General features: G+C 50.1%; 1 protein-coding gene across 1 annotated transcript in view; it reads left to right on the forward strand.

Annotated features, from left to right (window-relative positions):
* LOC144723750 (uncharacterized) overlaps positions 1-19,826 on the forward strand; it is a 241,233-nt gene that overhangs the window by 78,120 nt on the left and 143,287 nt on the right. Inside the window, exon 3 of the mRNA XM_078602681.1 lies at positions 9,277-11,384. Within this exon, the coding sequence (XP_078458807.1) occupies positions 9,291-11,384 (2,094 nt within the window). The 5' untranslated portion in view covers positions 9,277-9,290. The remainder of the gene's footprint in view (positions 1-9,276; positions 11,385-19,826) is intronic.

A 19,826-nucleotide genomic window follows, 5' to 3' on the forward strand; every position in this document is an offset into this window, starting at 1 on the left:
TTGAACAGGAACGTGTCGTGCTGCGGTGTTTGTGAAGGAAAGCCAACCCTAGGCTGGCTTTGACTTTGTCGAGTCTCATTGGTGTGACACAGCCTATGCCTGCCCCCGACACTCTCGGTGTGGCCGCGTTTTGCCTCGAGCGTTGTTTGCGCGAATCCCTTTCGCGTGCAGAATGCCGCGGAACGCGCGTGCACCTGTGACTCAGTAATTATTATCGCTGGATATTAAACTGCACAACATCTTCAGGCAAATTTTCTAGAAGTCGGCGGTGCCAATGTTGTTGTTGCTATTTGCGGTGGTGGAGCTACCCTTGGATGCCATTGGTGTCACCTGGTGCATGTATGCAGGCAGTTAATTACCAAGGTGCCTCCGTTTGCAGCTAATGGATGTATCTTTGTATTTATGTTCAGCTTCTTTCGCGCCGTACATAGCCAACCACGCTAATCGGAGGTGTGGGAAAATAATAATGGATGTTAAATACCCCAGGACATCATCTCATCGTTGACCAGATCTTGTTTAAGTAAGCATGACTACTGATGAGGCATTGAATTTCGAAACCAATCCAGATTTTGCTGGTATTTAACTGGTGATGCTGAACGAATTAATTCCCCGAAGGTCGTGTGGATGATGGGATGTGTTAATAAAATATTTTTTTTTGTGGAAGGGGCAGATATTGGAAGGAGTAGCATAGATTGGTTACTGACATCTCTGCGGCAGGGAAAAAGATGACAACCATCACGTGGTCTCCCCTGTCCATGTGGTAAAACAAATGTCATTACTCCGTCAACCGCGCATCTTGTTTAACGTTGAACAACTTCTTTGGCACCATACATAGCCAACCGTGCTAATCTGAGGTCTTAAAGCGACCTCCCAGTCAAAAAGAGATCAATGGCAACGATGCAAATGGTCATCCTCGTAGTCAAACCGACATTCCCCTTGGTCCGTCGATGCAAATCGTGGGCAGCTCAACGTGGGAAGAACTATCGCGGGGATCTTGAGAGTTGGAAAACATCGACGACCTGGCGCCGCAGGGAGCGCGCGCTCGACGAGCAAAGGTTCTTGTTCGCAGACCAACGGAGACCGCTTTGTGACACCGCGACCCGAGAGGCACTGTTCCAGTGCTGCCCGTCACCGATCCGTCCACCACTATAATAAATAAAGGGTTGTTTTGGGTTACATCGTGTAAGCATAAATGCGTCGTTAACCCACCACCACCCCACACAGCCTACCAGTAAGGTTTGCCACGTAAACAAAACGTGCCAATTAGTTCCTACTTTAGCCCAACCGGTGTGTTGGAGAGTAATTCCACATTTACAATTTGAGTACCATTACGTTTCACTGGTAATTAGATCCAGCATAATCAGGCGATTTTGCCAGAATTGTGGCAAAATCGGCCGAGGATGCTGGATGTAATTAACGACGCATATATACTTACGCGATAACCTTTATCATGAATAATCTTGGTCGTGAAAGCCTACTTGTCAAACCGTTCACCATCGCCATCAAGATCGGCGAACTTAACATAGTGAACGCATATAAGGCATCATGGACAGAATGGCCGTGCCCAGCACTACCCACCAACAAGTCGCCCTACGATCCACGAATGTGATTTCAGTAGCCACCACACTTCGTGGAGCCGCAAATATTATAATGATGCAGCAGGAGAGCAGCTGACAATGTGAGCATCAGCCGCCAGTGACTATTTTGTGTTGCGTGTAGATAGATATCTGATTAATCATCGCCATCACTGTCATCACCGTCCCTGCCATCACCTCCTGCAGTGCCAGTGCTGCTACGAAGAGAAAGGGGAGTCTCGTCTATCTCCCTGCCTGCCCACCCGTGATTTGCAGTGTCTGAAATCCGCTCACAATCCGCACCTCCGATTAGCGCGGTTGGCTACATGCGTTGTGAAAGAAATTCAACATACATCTTCACACACAATCAGATTGTGCTGACAACATTTGGTGATGCTTAACCCTGTTGGTGACTGAGTCCATGGTGGAAATTCCACATTTCCGTGGCAAGAGACATTCTCTCCATAGGACAAACACGCTTGACTTCCCGCTAAAGAAAACACATGGACTTGTCGGTACTGGACTGCTGGCTGGAACGTTTCATCGTTTTGTTCAGCCAATGCGTTTTTATATATTTTTGTCCCGTTTATATCTGCAATTCGTTGATGCGGAAAATTATGTTAATGAGGCAAACTTGTCTCCTTATCGATTGCACACGCTGCTTTTACTATCCTGCAACTTGGGCCAGTGGGGGTACCCCCATTTGGAGTGCTATACATGCCCCTACCTGGTGTGTGGTGGTACACTGCTCTTTAGTGATGATGTACTGGTGCTACACAGTGTCTTGTGTGCAGGCTTGGTGGATCATCTCTTTCTCATTCCATCGCTTTCTCATTCCATCGCTTTCTCATTCCATCGCTTCTCTCTGCGAAATGCCATTCTCAACTGACAACCAAAATGTCACCAAGTACATTGAGCTGATCTGGGCCACTTCTATGTTGATTTAGCCTGAAATGAGTGCGTACTGGGGATGGACATGTTCAGAGGCAGTCTAGTAGCTCTGATGTGTTGCTCATCTCCTGTTTACAGCTCTAAGCCAGTGGTGGAAATTATATATTCCTATGGCAGGGTTGAGCCTATCTAAAGGACAGCCACTATTGACTTCTTCTCAATGTGGCACCAATTTTATTAACCTCGGAAGTCTGAGGGGCTGAGTTAATCCCCCAGTCAGGATTTCAGCTGCTCACAAACCCTCCGATTGAGCTGCTCACTGCCATTGAAACTGCGTGGACGAACGCGTATTAGTCTGCCGTTAGAATGCAAGTAACGAAGTCTTAAAATGCCATCGTAAATAATAAGTCTTGACACTCAGGGAAATCTTTCATCACCAAAAAAATTCCAGTGGCTGCGTGGGTGAATGAGGGGGCATTGCAGCACTGCATTCTACTGGGCAGCACTGAAACACCTGGGCCCTCTGGACCTCTGGGTCCGGCCACTAATTATTTTCAAAGGCTCTAATGACCACCGCATTCCGACATCAGCACTGCAGACCGTGATGATGACAACGATGATGATGTATTTGCTTGCTCAGGAGAGCTTTAACCAAGTCTGACCAAACTCACGTCGTTCCGGTTTGGGCTTTGACCCTTTTGAAACTGTGGCTGAATTTCTTGTTGAGAGTTTTATTGAGTGGGGGGGGGAAATGTTGAGAAAAGTCGCACGCGCACGTACGCACAGGCGCGCGAGGGCAGCCTTGTTGCAGGCACAAGGTCGACGCAAAGTTGCTGCGACGTTTTAACGTGGGAAAGCTGAACAGCGTATGTACACCGGGGAAGGTGCTCGTGACCGAGAGGCACTTTTGTTGAACTTGAGATACCTTCCCCGCTTGATGTGCAAGTTGTGCTAACTCGTCATGGGATGGCGTGAGTTTATGTTTGCAGCGCGCGGCCGCCCGGCACTGAAGTTTGTAGTCTGGAGTTTTTAAGTAGAGTGGCGGGAGTTTAGGAATTCCCAGACTGGATAAATATAAATCTCTTAAATTTAGAGTAGCGTCTACATGCTGTCTAGTGTCTGTAAGCGCAGGCCACGCCACCAGCGGAACGCAGGCGCACCTCACATAGTGTTGTGACGAGCATTTTTATAAAATGATCTTTAACAGTAAAATACTCTGTTGTTTTTTTTATTAAAATATTTCACCAAGAATATCCGTTGAAATAGAAAAATCTAACTTGCAAGCATGTCCAGAGGTTTAAGTTTCAAGTTAATTATGTTTATCTAGGTGAGGATTGAAGAGGCCAGGATAGTATCTTTCGCACGTGTTATCTGTGTCACCAAAATGACAAAAGTAAGAACATGAAATAATAAAACCTTACTCAACACGGTTTTATCGAACACGTGTTTTGGCCCTACACGGTTTACCTCAGGAGGTCTGTTTTCCGGAACACGGATGTGATGTTTCGGCTGTACGTGGTTTGACGCTGCTAAGATTCTCATCTCGACGTCAACAAGTAGTGAGCGGTCCGCTAGTAATGTACTCGAGATGTTGGGCTGGCTACTTGCACTGTACTGTAGATACTAAGCAGTCTGCTTGCACTGTACTGTAGATACTAAACAGCCCACTTGCACTGTACTGTAGATACTAAGCAGTCTGCCTGCACTGTACTGTATATACTAAGCAGCCCACTTGCACTGTACTGTAGATACTAAGCAGTCTGTTTGCACTGTACTGTAGATACTAAGCAGCCCACTTGCACTGTACTGTAGATACTAAGCAGCCCACTTGCACTGTACTGTAGATACTAAGCAGTCTGCTTGCACTGTATTGTAGATACTAAGCAGCCAACTTGCACTTTACTGTAGCTACTAAGCAGTCTGCCTGCACTGTACTGTAGATACTAAGCAGCACACTTGCACTGTACTGTAGATACTAAGCAGTCTGCTTGCACTGTATTGTAGATACTAAGCAGCCCACTTGCACTGTACTGTAGATACTAAGCAGTCTGCTTGCACTGTACTGTAGATACTAAGCAGCACACTTGCACTGTACTGAAGATACTACGCATCCCACTTGCACTGTACTGTAGATACTAAGTCTGCTTGTACTGTACTGTAGTAACTAAGCAGCACATTTGCACTGTACTGTAGATACTAAGCATCCCACTTGCACTGTACTGTAGATACTAAGCAGTCTGCTTGCACTGTACTGTAGATACTAAGCATCCCACTTGCACTGTACTGTAGATACTAAGCAGTCTGCCTGCACTATGCAAGATATGCTATGGATGAATATCTCGTCTCATTCTAACTTTTCCACCACTCAGCATCTATATTTGTCCTGGAGAAATCCAATGAGCTATGAAGCTCTTTTTCACACTCATTACGTTGTCACTCCATGCGTTGCCTGAAATCCCCCCTCTAACATCCCCACCAACATCACTTTCGCCATCAGCGTTCATCATAAGTAAAAGAAAAAAATATTTTCACTCTTTTATTTTATGTCCCAATTTTTTTCTATTTATCATGTATGTTACCTGCGTGATTTGTAATAAAAAGAGTGAAATAACATAGAATTATAAGTTCAACAAAGAGGGACGGGGTGATAATTCATCTTCACCACCATCATCCTTCATCGTCAGTAAATTATGCCAATTTAACTTTCATTCTGTCTTAATATATGTTATTCTATTTACATGTATCATGTGTCTGTTTTGATTTGTATTTGATACCAAGTGGGGGTAAATCATGTAGAATTAGTTACACAAACAGTGAGTGGGGTGATAATATTGGACCCAGGATTGTAATCCTATTTTTCCCATGAGGTCTGTTATTTGTTGACTGTGGTTTTTGCCCAAGACGGCATTTTCGAGGAACATTACCCCCCTTCCCCCCAGGAATCGATTAGCACGGTTGACTACGTGTGGTAAGAAAGAAGTTAAACATACATACATTATTGTACAGCAATGAAGCAAATGGATGTATTGGCGGTGCACCGGTGCAGCAAAAAACACCGGCCCTGAAATTTTTAGCGACAAATCTATTTATCAGTTTTTAATTGACCCCTTCGCTAAGTTTGATGTGATTCGAAGGTTTATTCAGTCTACTGAGACTTGCTATCAAAGGTCAATATTGACTCTTGATTTGGTTCCGGGGCATGCAATTTTTTGGGCTGACCAGGAGGAGGGCGAGCAGCTGGAGCAGCAGGAGCAGCAGCAGCAGCTTTCTTGCATTGCCTCTCGAGCCTGAGGTGGGACTGGTGGAGCATCATCTTCGCCGTCGTCTTGAACCGCCGATGGATAGTACGGCAAGTAGAGCATTGGGATCGTGTCGTACTCCTTCTGAACGCTTTAGGGTTAGGTTTAAGAACTGTCCGACCAAATCGAGGGCACGAGTCAAAACACGAAGCCAATCGTCAGGCAGGGTGCTATACGGCAACAGACTGTGAAGTTTTGTGTTCAGCTGCTCGCATAACGTTCGTCTTCCGACTGCTTTGACATCACGACAACTGATTTCCACGCACCACAACCACCACCCCGCAAGATTTTCTGACCGGGGTTGCGAATTACGGTAAAATAAATAATTGCAACAAAAAAAAGTATTCCGCGCACCACTGCTTTACTGCCAATACATTCAAATAGAAATCAGAGAAAAAACATCCAAATAGTATCCAGAGCAAAACAACTGCACGCCGTGGTCACGTACAAGGCCCAGCACCATCGCATATCACAGGACAAGCACTGGCATATGGCGCCCGATCGTCGGCAGCTGTTCAAGTCAGTGGGTCTGCACCTGCTCAAAGCTATGGAACAGCGCTGACTTCTTATCCTGACTCGTCCATTTACACACGACGACAACAAATAATCACCTTCGGTATTTTGTGATGTTTTGGTAACTTTTACTTGAATTTTTTGTAAAAGGATATTTCCTAGCCCACATTTGAAACTAGAAATGCGGTTATGTTTGTGCACTTTTGTCAATTGATTTATTAATGCAATTGTTTTTGTGCTAATTTCTGTTTGGGTGTTTTAGCTATGATTTCTGTTTTGATATTTTGCTCTGATTTCAATTTGCTTCATTGTCAATCATCATTTTATGTTATTGTTTTTCCCGTTTTGGTCACTCAGGTCACTCTTGCAAATGAGAATATTCTCGTCTCTATATTGCTCACCTAGTTAAACAAATTGAGCTTTGAACGGTTGCTTTTTCATCCATTCATATGAGTTGGATCTGTTCCACAAGCAGCGAAAGAAGCTTATTCGTTAATAAGCTCTGATGCATTGATATTATCGGTTAATATTTGTCAAGAACGGGTTCAGGTAATGTGTTGGGTGGGAGGGTGGTGCAGCGGTAATACTGTGCCTTACAGAAAGCACTCCTGGGGTTGACTTCCCCGACTCGAACAGCTTTCTGTATGTTCTATGTGGAGTTTGTATTGTCTTTGTGGAGTTTGTATGTTCTATGTGGAGTTTGTATGTTCTGTGTGGTATTTCTATGTTCTCCACCGGTTCTGCTTGGGTTTCCTCCGGGCTCTCTCTGGTCCCCCCCCCCCATCGCTAACACACGCACAATGTAATTGCTCTTGGCCAAACATCCCATTTCTGATAATTCCCCATGCAAATTATTCAATTGAGATTATACACAGCAGCAACATCACTCCCGCCTAAACCCCTCCTGAAAGACAGTCTTGAAACTCTTGAGAGGCGTTTTTGGGTTAACGAGCAGCAGCAGAATAATAATAATAGAAATAATGAAAATAAGATCCTGTGTACTCGTTTGGTTTGCGTGTTTTTATGATCCACTGACGTGACCGCGTCGCGCCGGCCGGCCTGGTGATCGGTGCGCGACCGTACAGGGCCCCGCTTGGGGGGCTCTTGGACTCGGGACAGCTCGAGGGCGAGGGGTGGGGGATCCCGGCTGTTCAGAGCCCCGGCCTATTTATACCCCCCGAGTGTGAATAACGCGCGTCAAAAATACCGCTTTAAAAATACCCAAATGGCGAGTAACAGTTGGCTGTCTGGAATGCTGAGCTATGTGATGGCTGTGTTTGCCAAACGTATTAGCATTTTTACTGTTGAGCAGGCTGCTCGCTGGCTGGTTTGCAGGGCACATCGTGGCTATGTCGCTGAACATTAGTCTAGCACCATTGAGGTCCTGGGGTTTAGTTTGAACAGCCACCCATGGTTAAACCAGGTTCTTCAGCCCCACGAGTTGATGGCCTCAGCCTAGAGCTCATCACCCACTCTATAACCAAGACCTAGAGTCCATCATCCACTCTATAACCCAGAACTAAAGCCCATCACCTACTCTGTAACCCATATTTAGAGACCATCACCCACTCTATAACCCAAACCTAGAGCCCATCACCCACTCTATAACCCAGACCTAGAACTGAACACTGACCTGCTAATCCAGTCCATCAATATATTGTCCATGTGATAACTCTGACTTGGAAGACAATATATAAAGTACAAAGGGCAAACCTATAGAAATCTCCTTGGAGCCCAAAGTTGAGTAATTTGTGGGCAATCTTTGCATTTTTAAGATTTAGGCCGTGATACCAGTCACGGTGCGAGCGGCATCACGGAGAGACACTCCCTCCTCCTGTCGTTCAAACTCTCCTAACTGCTCGCGCCCTGAATCATGTGAGAATTATCCGACAGGGTTTTCTTTTGGAAATGTTATGTTAAAAAAAAGGTTTGTGGTTTTTTAAGGACGTTAGTTTTTACACCCGGAAAGCCGTACGGACAACTTTGGTGGCTCGCGATGGCCGTGTCAGAGGGCTGCACTGGCACTGCCGGAGACCACCTGGGTTTGAGTGTCGGCCCAGTCCACAGGACTCCGACTCAGGTTCTCGTGCGGTGTAGCGAATTTTTTGGTGTGGTTGGTGAATCAAACTCGGATGATGTGCATTATAATTTTGTACATAGTTTCCCGCACCTTCGATTATCACGATGCAGGAGGTGGTATAGCAAGTAGATTGTGGATTTCTCTGTGCATGTTTTTAGCGCTGCCCTGCTCTCCTACCATTCATGTTATTAGTACAAAAACACTCAAAGCCTTCCTGTGTAAATGTAGAAGTTAGGCTTCGAACAGTTCCAACCCGATTGGGATGGCATGAATCAAAAATCACCATCCCCAATTGGCAGGTAAATGCCCACTTGCAGGCCAGGTGCTGATTCACCTCATTCCACGCAGGGACAGTTGCCACTGGGGGTGCCCTTTTAGATACTTGAAATTATATGAAATATGAGGTGCTTATTGTGCAAAGCACTCTGAGACACCATGGTATGAAGCGAAAAATGAAAAAGTATATTTTTATTCTTTTTCCAATGTGATGAGTGTATCAATCAGCCTCTAGTAGCAGCATTGGTCACATGAACCCAATTACATACAACAAATACGCATTCAACACAATTGGTGCCTACACGCAGTCTTATGCATTCAAGGACAGCATATGCAAAAACAAAAGCCGCCATTTGCCACTAAGTGACAGTGATGTAACTTAGTGGTGTTATGGGTTGACCAACTGAGATGATTGACAGATGCACTACCTGTGCTCTCCCGCTCTTTGTTGTTGTTGGAGGGTGACTGCCTCCAAGTGCCAAGCAGCATCCTTCACGATCCTCCTCCTCTACATGCGATATTGGAGGATTTGGAGCTGGTTATAGATGCTGATGACTTACCTGTGGTGTCAAGAGTGTACACGCACACATGCACGCACTCGCGCGCGTACTCACATGCCCCACCATTGCGTCCGTGTGCACAGGGGAGCGGAGGTGAATGGGCAGAGCCGCCATGCCTCTGAATAAAAAGCTGGAGTTGTCGTCGGGGACCTTGGTATCCAGCGCGCTGCCCCGAGGTTACCTGGACTCTGTCGCGCTGCCGCCCGGCGCCTTCCTCCCCGATGGCGGCGCATGTGGATTCCCGCCCCCGGGTGGTGGCGGCGGCGGAGGCGGCGGCGGGGGAGGTGGCCTGCTGTCGGCGCGCGCCGCCCGCCTCTCGGGGGCCCTGGGCCCCGGCTACCACCTGGGCCACCTTCCCTTCGGCATCGGCGTCTCGAGCGCCGCCGCGGCCGCCGCCGCCGCCGGTTACCTCATCGACGGCCTCAACCTGTGCTACCCGAGCGGCACTGGCATGGGCGGCGGAGCCGGCGTACTGATGAGCGGGTTGGCAGTGCCGTGCCCGCTGGGCGGCATCCTGGCGGTGGGCGCGCACGCGCACGCCCACGCGCGGGCGCGCGGCGGCGACGAGGTGCGACCACGAGACTCTCCCGCGGCACGAGCGCTCTCCTCCTCGCCGATGCGCTCCCCCTCGTCGTCCTCATCCGCCTCCTCCGCCTCTTCCTCCTCCTCTTCCCTGTTGCTGTCGGCCACGTCGCCACCCGCATCGTCGTCGTCGCACAAACCGCCACACCACTCGCGCGGATGTGACGCGCTCAGCCGCAGCTTCCCGGGAGGGTCGCTGTCGCGGGCGCTGCGCGAGGCGCGGCAGGGAGCCCCGGGCCGCCGTCTCGGCACCGCCGCCATCGTCCTGGACGAGCCCCCATGGCTTTCCACTGACGACGAACTCGGCGACGCCTACTTGGTGGCGCGGGGATTGAGCCGCAGCTTCCCAGGCGGTGAGCTGGCGGGGGCGCTCCGCCTGGTGCGCTCAGGGGAGGGGCCGGGCGACGGCGCGGGGACTCCCGCACTACCCCCACCACCGCCCCCTCCGCCGCACCCCAGCGAGGCGCGGCTCCGCGCTGCGGAGCTGCGGGCTCCGCGTGACCGAACGGCATCGTCTTCGGACGGCGCCGCCGCTGACGCGGGCCTCAGCTGGAGCTACCCTGAGAGCAGCCTGTCGAAAGCGCTGCGGGAGGCGCGTCAGGCCGACGCCGAGGAGCCGTTTGGCAGCGGTGGTGGCGACGCGAGCGCCCTGAGCTGGAGCTACCCCAGCAGAGTGTTGTCGCGCACTTTGCGCGAGGTTTGCGGAGAGAGCCGTGGCGGCGGTGGCGGCGGCGGCGGCGCTCACACCCCTGTGGCCGGCGTGCATTCTGCGGTGCCTCCTGCCCCGGGCTCGCCGGAGCGAGGGCAGACGCGGCGTCGCAGCTCAGGGGCGGCAACGCGGGGGCCTGGGAGGGCGCGCGGCGGCCGAGGGGGCGTCGGCGGTCATGCATCAGGGGGCGGCTCCGCTCGTGCCACCAGCGCGGGCGCCGGCGGGGGTCTGAGCAGGAGCTATCCTGGCAGCACACTGTCCAAAGCGCTGCAGCATGCGCGAGGCTCCAGCGGCAGCCAGGGTCTGTGCGCCAGCACGGGTAGCCTGCCGTCGGTCACAGGGGGCGGGCGCGGGAGCCGGGGCGGGCGGCACGGGGGCGGAGCGTCGGCGTCCACGGCGGCGCCGGGCGGCGGCGGTGGAGGCCTCGAGAGCGAGGATGAGGAGCTCACCAACCTGGACTGGCTCCACGAGAGCAAGAACCTCCTGCGCTCGCTGAGCCTGGTGGGTGGTGCGGGCTCTGGCGGGGGAGGCGGTGTGACCGGTGGGTGTGGCGGGGGCCTCCTGCTGCGTTCGCTAAGTCCGCTGCGCGACGCCAGCGCTGGCGGCTCGGGAGCCACGCCGCCGCCGCTGCTGCCGTCGTTCCCTGGGTCGCCGGAGCACGGCCACGGCGGGGGCGCCGGCTCGGGCGGGGGTGGGAAGCCCCCCTACTCTTTCAGCTGCCTCATCTTCCTGGCCATCGAGTGCTCGGCCGGCAAGCGACTGCCCGTGCGCGACATCTACAACTGGATACTGGAGAACTTCCCGTACTTTGCGAGTGCACCTACGGGCTGGAAGAACTCCGTGCGACACAACCTTTCGCTCAACAAGTGCTTCCGCCGGGTGGAGAAGGATCGCAGCCAGGTGAGGTGTCCCCACACACAGGGCGCCCTGCTGCTGCACACAAGTCAAAGGTCCCCAGTTTAGCTTTTAGCAGACTGTTGGGGCAAGTACTGTTAGCGAGCAGCACTTTTAAATCTAGATTGAAAACTAATGCCTTTAGAACTGCTTTTTATGTTTAGCTTCTTGTCCTTCCCCCGCACCTCCAATTAGCACGGTTGGCTACATACATTGTGAAATAAGTTCAACAAACATACAAATATCCCTATGAAGGCCTTTACAGCACACGAGGAGGTAGGTGGCCAAGACCGTGCCCGGCCACCTACCTTTGTCTCCCCAGTGCTCAGCAACGGGTACTCATAGACAGCTTAGGGGAGGCTTAGGAGTGGTTCAGATAATCGACACCGGTGTTGGGTGAGAGCAGCAATTGAACTTAGGTCGCCAGGTCCTTAGCGCAGTGCACTAACCGCTACACTACCACTCTCCCCACTATGCACATGCACACCAAGATACACCTAGGCAGCCTTGTACACAATAGTCCTTTATAGCACAGCACGCCCTACAGCGTGACGGGCTCACGTATGTAGGTGGAAACCCAAATTTGAACGGAGATGCTTTCAGAAGTATTTACGAACAAATAAGCATACAGGTTCACAGAAACACGGATGACATCGCTCACATCCACAATACACACAGCTTGATACACTTGCATACATGCAAGACACACTTAACTTTAAGTGCACAAACAGGTCTCCCTCTCAATGGGCTCTGACCTGGCTCCAAGTACAGATTATTGATTTATCGACTCTAACACACCCAGGCGGCATAAGCGCTCTTAAACTGTACGCCCTGACACACACGCAGCTGAACGTGCGTGAGCACACAGACGCACTCGCGTGTGCGCACGCACACCCTCCCACCCCCATTTGACGCGAACATGTGACGCGGTGTGCGATAAGCCTTTTTCCAACTACTGTGGATAAATGGGGTCTCGAGTCGGCGTTGGGAGCGGGGGGCACAGTAAACGTTGAGCACGACCTCTTACCCAGGCGTCCTTTTAAACATCACCTGCCCACAAGCGGTCTATCCCGCGCAGCTCCTGGGCGCTCCTCAACCACAGACGTCACCCCCGCCGTTTAACCCTAATCAGATATCACCATTTTTTCTAGGTGACCTGATTGTCCCAGAGCCCTCTTGAATCTTCATTGCCAAGTCGAGTGAATGTACTGTCGACACGGTTAAATTATTCCTGGGGACTTGGGGTGATTTGTTTTCCCGTGTGGAATAAGGATCGCCATTTTTATCTTCATCCTTTACTGGTCGCCACCACCGATGCAGTGTTACGAATAACACTTGGCAATGTCTCGGACCTTTGTAACATATTGCAGATAAGGCTTTTTGAGTCTTAGTGCCCTCCCGGACTATCACCACAATTGCCCGCCCCCTACCCATAAGTCTCACTTTTTTGTCTTCACCTTAAGGGCGAGCTGCAGCTAGGGCTAGCGCGATCATAGTTTGATGTTCAAAGTTTAGATTGTAGTTTTTGTTGGTGCAATCGAGCAAGAAACGGTTTGTGTCTACCCTGTCTCATCTTTCACTTCGCTCTTTAAGTGTGCCCATTTTTTTTATCTGTGTGGATATTTTCGCAAAATTGTATGGTTAGCGTTCCGGCATAATTAATGAACTAATTAATGTAAACATCACAGTTCATTGTGAACTATTTTACCTTCTAATATGTGGCTGTGAAGAGCCGCCGTTCCAAGCGGCCGAGGCCCGTGCAGTAGCGGAACGCACCACAGAGAAGCGCGCATGAGCAGAGCAGCCCAGAGCACGACTCGGGCTGGGATCGCGCCGCTCATACTCCATTCTTTGTACACCTGGTGGCCACCGTCAGACTGCCCCCCACCCCCCCTTTTGTTTATTTCCTCGTGTAGAGGCACGTTTTTGCCCCCATTTTATTCTGGCTTGGTTGCCCCTCCGTCTCTTCGTAACAGTGGAGTCTGGCGGTGGCTGCCGATGAAAACCCGGCTTTATGTCAGGACGGTAGTCCCTTGGTTAACGTTTTTAATCCTTTCCACGAAAACTACTGCTCACTGAACGAACTGTTAATCGAATTCACTTGTAATTTTAAAAATAAGTAAAAATCACTGGGTCTGCTCGAGAGCTGTTTCCACTGCCAAAACATAAAACGTGAAGTCAACAAAGCCGCTCACAAATGGGCTTCGCTGATTGGCTGAGGGCGTGGCTCAGCCCCACTTACGAGTGCTCGGATTGGCCAAAATTGGTGCCCGCGTGCATATAACGTAAATGTACCGTTAATCTGTTAACCTTTGTCAAAACCATGGAGGTACTATGGGAGGCGAAACGTTAACTGAAAAAACCATGACTGTACCATAGGCTAGTTTTTGCTTGAGCCACGGTCAGATGAGCAGAGCCGCGCTGCGTTGGCCCTGCTTGGCAGTCGACGTCATGACCTGGACCAGTGGGACAGCGGTCCCGCGGACAGGGGCGCAGCTGAACTCAGGGCCCACCACAATGGGCAGGGAGCTATCAGGCGTGCTGGGTCACGTCCCTATGGTGCGTGGAGCTGCGGATAAGGCTCAAGCCGCTCACGTCAACTGCCGGCAGCGGAAAAAAAACACATTTGTGGTGGATGTGTTTGTCAGCGTCCCTGACCAACCTTCCAGGAACAAGGACACCATCGCAGAAGCATCACCCCTTCAAGGAGAAGAAGAGGACGAGGACACAGACTTAACGCGAGTCTTGTCTGGAACTCCACTGCATAATCTACGTGGGCAAGGACGTCCTCATCGCAGGAGCAACAGCAGGGCAGTTCTGCCACGGCAGCCACTGAGACCCCGATAGTCTTGACCAGCCAGCTAAGACTGTTGCCTCAAACCCCACATTTTTCTAGGGCAGTGCTTACCTCTGGAAGACGAGGACGTATTCCCAGAACCGGTCTGACTTTGCGTCGACCAGCAATCCCCCTGTTGCTGCTGATCTGAGACTACAACATGGTGTAGTGGGAATGTCAGTCTCTGAAGATGATGATGATGATAACGTCGTCGTCCTGGGAATTATTCATCGACGTGTCTGCTTGTGCCCACGCGCTTTTTACAGGTCAGAGGTCTGTGTCACACAACCAGCGTTTCACTACGGAAGTGTCCACTTTTGAAGACGACATCATCATCGAGGGGGAATGAGTAATTCCTAGGAACCCTGGATACAGCTGGATAATGGGTGCTTTCATGTAAGAAGCCGCAAGAGAAGAGCAGAACAGAGGAAATCCACGTCGAAAAAGACCGAACACTTGATGTAACTTGTCATCGGCGGAGCTGTCCTTGGATCAGGATTCATCGGACGAGGAGAAAGCAAAAAAAAAAGATTTTTCCGCAAGATGTCTTGTACTCGCTGGGATGTAAAATCAGGCACACGCTCAAGCACCCGGAACCGTTCCTCTCGAAAAATCTGCCGGCAAAATCTGCCAGCAAAGAATCTAAAAACTTTTCCACTTCCCGAGTGGAAGAGTTTTTGGGCGACACTAGCGCAGACCACGCACAGCCTCGATGGTCGTCGTTATGCACAGGATATTGCCACATGTGGATGCGGCCATGGTAGTGATGGAGCTCCCAGACCATCCTGCTCGATGGGAGGAAAGCTTCCAGGCTGTGCTGGATGCTAAGAAAAGGGCATCGGATATAGAATTCAAGAAAGGGCATTGCACGCCACAGCTTCTGCCATACGCATCACAATATATGTGACGTTCGCAGCCAAGTTCACCGTGGAGTCACAAGAGACTCAAGCCCATCACATAAGAAGACCCAGGAGTTTCATCAGGGCCTATCTTGACATCCGGGATATAGCCATGTTCTTTCTTTGACGCAGGAAGAGACCTGCTCGACGGTCCATCGCAGATGGTGGCTGCCGCCATTGTGCGCCGAAGGGTGATGTGGCAGAATGGGGGCAAAACTGACCCTCAGCTCAAGGAAGGGGTGGTCTTGTGCACTCTACCCTTTGCAAAGGGGTAGATCCTCTTCAAAACGAACTGCCTGAACAACTCAAGGCGGACAACGAAAAGGAAGCCTAGTTGTGCAAATCCCATTTTGTTTGCTGTGGCCCTCCGGTCGCCAATCTCGGTTTTAGAGAGGGAAGCTTGCTTCGAAGCTGGGCCTACAAGTCTGTTTTTCCGGAGGTAAGGCGAAGGATAAGCCAAAATAACCACAGTACCGGGCTGATGCTGCCGCATTTGCAGACAGGCATCAGCAGCACTGACGGAACCAAGGAGAGCGCACGTCCCGCCCATTTCTTGCGTACATAGGGGGGCCACCTAGCACTATTGATGCCGGCGTGGACACGCACGATGACGGATTTGTAAGTCCGAGCTGTTGTGGGCTACAAGCTTAATTTCAAGGAGCATCCGCTGTTCATTGAGTTCAAGCCTTCACTTCCACCAGAGGGAAATCTGCAGAAGGGCCTCCCACTGCCTGACACTGCCGAATTGTATTCTCTAGACCGATGCGAGTGTGTGGGGGTGGGGAGCACAACTCCAGGGCATACTTCTCTAGGGCGTGTGGCCGAGACACACAGAGGGGAGCATCAGGCTACCAGAGCTCAGAGCAGTGCATTTCGCACTCCCATCACTTTCAGACCAAGGTCCGTGAGAATCGAATTATCATTCACTGCAACGGCATGACAGAGGTGGCGATGGTCAATCGCCAAGGCTCCCCCAAGCTTTTTCTTTCTAATGATGGAGACTTGGGATGTCTTCTCTTGGGCAGAGTCACAGCATCTGTCCCTGAAGGCTTGTCACCTGGCAGGGGTTTGAAAACGTGGTCGCAAAGTGTGTTAATTTGATAGTGTCTTGATCCGGGGAATAGGGCTCTGCACTCCGAGGTATTCGAGCAGGTGCGATGCCCGGTTCGGACGGTTCATCACAGACCTCTTCACGTCCGAGACCGATCACCATTTTCTACGGTTTTGCACCGAGTTATGCTGTCCTAGGGTCTGGTGGCAACATCGTGTGGGCCAGGACATCCAACATACTGTTGGATGTCATCTCTGCAAGGCGGAGGATCTGGAGGTCGCTACACTCGTTTGTCAGGCGTTTGGACTTGGACACCTTGGCTTCGCAATACGCTGTATTCGGTAGAGCGGTGTTGTCTGCTGCCATTCAACGAAGTGGCCTGTCCCCTCCTCCAGGTACCAGCTCCGGTATGTTTGCTAAACGTTGTGGCAATGGATTGGTGGCCGGCTGTATAGGACAAAGAAAACATTGTGTTTTTTACCTCGGTAACAAATTTATTATATAAAATCTGCACTGCCAGTCACTGGTCTCCCACCCAGCCACCACTACACAAATGGCTCCTCCTTGCAATCACTGGGAGAGGCTGTCGGAGTTCATCTTTTGAAGTACAGGTAAGTGACGCGTATGTTCTTTCTCTTCATGTCCTTACGCTCCTTATCAGTGTCCTTACACTTTCAATTTGAGGAGTCTCAACTACTTGTTCTGTTCAGTGTCAGACTTCTCCCTTCACCCCCTATTTAAAACTAACCTTTTTTAATTTTACCAAGTAAAGCCCACTGAGCTATGTAGCTTTTTATCAGAAGTGACCTGGCCACAAATGGTAGCTCAACGAAGTGGCTTTTCACGCGGAAATTTATAAGAGCCAACTGTTAAGCGCACATTTGTAAATGTGGAGGAAAAACCGGAGGATCCAGAGGAAAATACACGCCACCATGGGGAGCACACACAAACTCCGAATATACAAGCGTCAGGGTCGGCATCGAATCCGCAACCTCCTGCATACCAGGCGAGGTAGTTAACATCTCGCCGCCATGGTGCCCCTCTTCTCCACATGGTCTCGGTTGTGTCCGTGGGAAGAGGGTATCACGTTCTATGCGCTCCCCCTGCCATAAGGTAGCTTTGCTATCAGTGGTGAGGCTTATGGGTAGGGGGCGAGGAAGTGTCATCATGGCTAGTGCATGCAAGTGCTCGTCCTCAAAACCTTAAGTGCCATGTGGTGACGCGATCCAGGGAAAATTGCCTAATGTTATAAGTAACATTGGACTGGTGGCTAGCAGTATTGACCAGAGAAGCATGATTAGTCTGCTGATTCGACCACCACCAGGCCTAAACAATGTGCAAGTGCATTCCGCGCTGCGTTGCGATGATCGCAGGGATGGTGCTACGAGCACAACTGTTCTTACAGTTAAATTTCGATTTAAAGCTTTCGTGACTGCAGGGATTCATCTTCTTGGTTCTTTCGGTAAAGTCACGTAGAATGGAAATAATAAAATAATAAAAATAAAACATAATAAAATAATTCTCACGACGTGCCTCAGGTGGAGAACAGGTCTGTCGACTTTACCGAAAGAACCAAGAAGATGTTCTTACAGTTCTTGTGCCGAATCGACCTCAATCCAATGACTCCCCAGGTTGAAAGACTGCCTCACTACAGTCCCTTAATCACCATTGACAGACCATATCACCACTATCGCTGTGTTATTTCTTCTTCCACGGTTATTGATCTCATTTCAGAGCTGTTGAATCTCACTCTTCCAGCAGCAGAAGGAGCAGCATCAACTCTTAAACAGCACGCGACTTTTCCTACAGCTTAGAATCCATAACATTTTCAAAACACGTGTTGTTATACAGCGGGATATTTCCCGATCTAATGTTGATGATGGAGACCATGCCGGAATGCTGAGGATCTTTAGGCTCTGTGTCTGGCCGGGCGGTACAGCGCTGTTAGCGTGCGACCGACAAATGCAATCAGACGGAAAGAAGGCTGTGTGAGTCAATTTTCTAAGCTGATGGCAAATTAATACTGCTTGTCCAGTGGAGAGACTGACCGTTGACATAGGAATGTGGAATTTCCACCACTGACTCAGTCCTGCCAATGGAGACGAGCCACGCTCAACATTCACTTAGACAGAGATTCTAATATCGAACTCGCTGACCGATCTTTGACGGGATCTTCACAGAGTTGACTTACAGACCAAACTCTGCTGAGTTTCTATAGACTACAGATGGAGTAACTGGGGTTTCAGGCCATGCAGGCAGAGCTGCTTATAATGGGATCTATATACACTCTAATATACGAATAACAAAAGTCTCATTATAACTCCAGCAACGTAAGTCATCCTTTTAAACAAGATAATGAGTCGCAGTTGTCACTTACACAATCAAATAAACGAGCATTGATGTATTGATTTTTGTTGCGATGGTGCTTACTCAGTTACATGGGATATTGATTCATTCTCGAATGGCCTAACAGGCGAAAATGCAGAGATGAGCTCTGCTGTGGCTGGCTCAGAGAGACCAAATAAGCCCACGAATTTAAATGTTTGTTCATTTTACATGTTTACCACTCCATTCACTGAAACTGAAAACGCCAGAGACTCGAGTGAACAGCGTCTCGCTTACTTTCAAGCGACTTGATTTACAACCAACGGAGACCACGTGTTGCCCTTGTGTCTGCGCGTTGCCCGCGTGTCGCGCGTTGCTCATGTGTCTGTGCGTTGCCCGTGTATATGTGCGTTGCTCATGTGTCTTCGCATTGCCTGTGTGTCTGTGCGTTGCCCGTGTGTCTGTGCGTTGCCCGTGTGTCTGCTTGTTTCGCCGTGTGTCGCACGTGAGTGTGGTATACTGTTAGTGACAGGGCCTAGCGGCCGCACATTCACCACTCGTTGGGAGAGGTTGCGGATTGGAAACGGCTCGCGGGGCTGCCCTGGTTAATCCTGGCAGGCGTGTGAACAATAAAATACAAAGCCGTTTGCTTCACAGTCGATGTTAAAGGTTCCTTGAGGTCATTCAAAAGGAGGCCATTGTGTGTCGGCATCATGGTCCAAATAAAAAAAATTACATTGTGAATTGTTCAAATGAGATTACACGTAGTAATAATAATGATTTGTATTTGATATAGTGCCCTATACTCCGGGTTATGTTGGTAACATTGCTGCCTACTGGCAGATTCTATCCGTTTGTGAAACACAACACCTTCGTGATAACGCTGTGCTATAAGAATGGCACGAATATCTAAGGTCCTAATTACTATCATTTTCATTGCCCTCTCCCCGGTCCCCTCCACTCTGTCCTACCACCTCATTCCCTCCCTACTGTCTGATTTGCTCGCAACCTCGGTGTCATCGTCAACTCCTGCCTCTCCAACCGCATCTCTGCCACTTTCACCAATTCAATGTTCGTAAAATTCGTCTTCTCGTCTCATTATCTGCTGCTAAACTCCCGGTTCACTTCCTCGTTTCACTCAGTTTGACTGTTGCAATTCTCTACTTCTCAGGCTTCCTGCCTACGCATTCACTCCACTCCAACAGCAGACACAAATTACCTCGGCCCACGGATTTTAACCTCCCCCAGACTTCTGCTCTACTCTCCCAACTCCACTGGCTCCCTGTCTACAAACCACTGTCCATTTAAATTTCTCCCTAAAATCTATAAATCCCTAC

This window comes from Lampetra planeri, chromosome 18 (genome assembly GCF_965212315.1).
Source record: "Lampetra planeri chromosome 18, kcLamPlan1.2.h2, whole genome shotgun sequence".
Classification (NCBI taxonomy): Eukaryota; Metazoa; Chordata; class Hyperoartia; order Petromyzontiformes; family Petromyzontidae; genus Lampetra; species Lampetra planeri.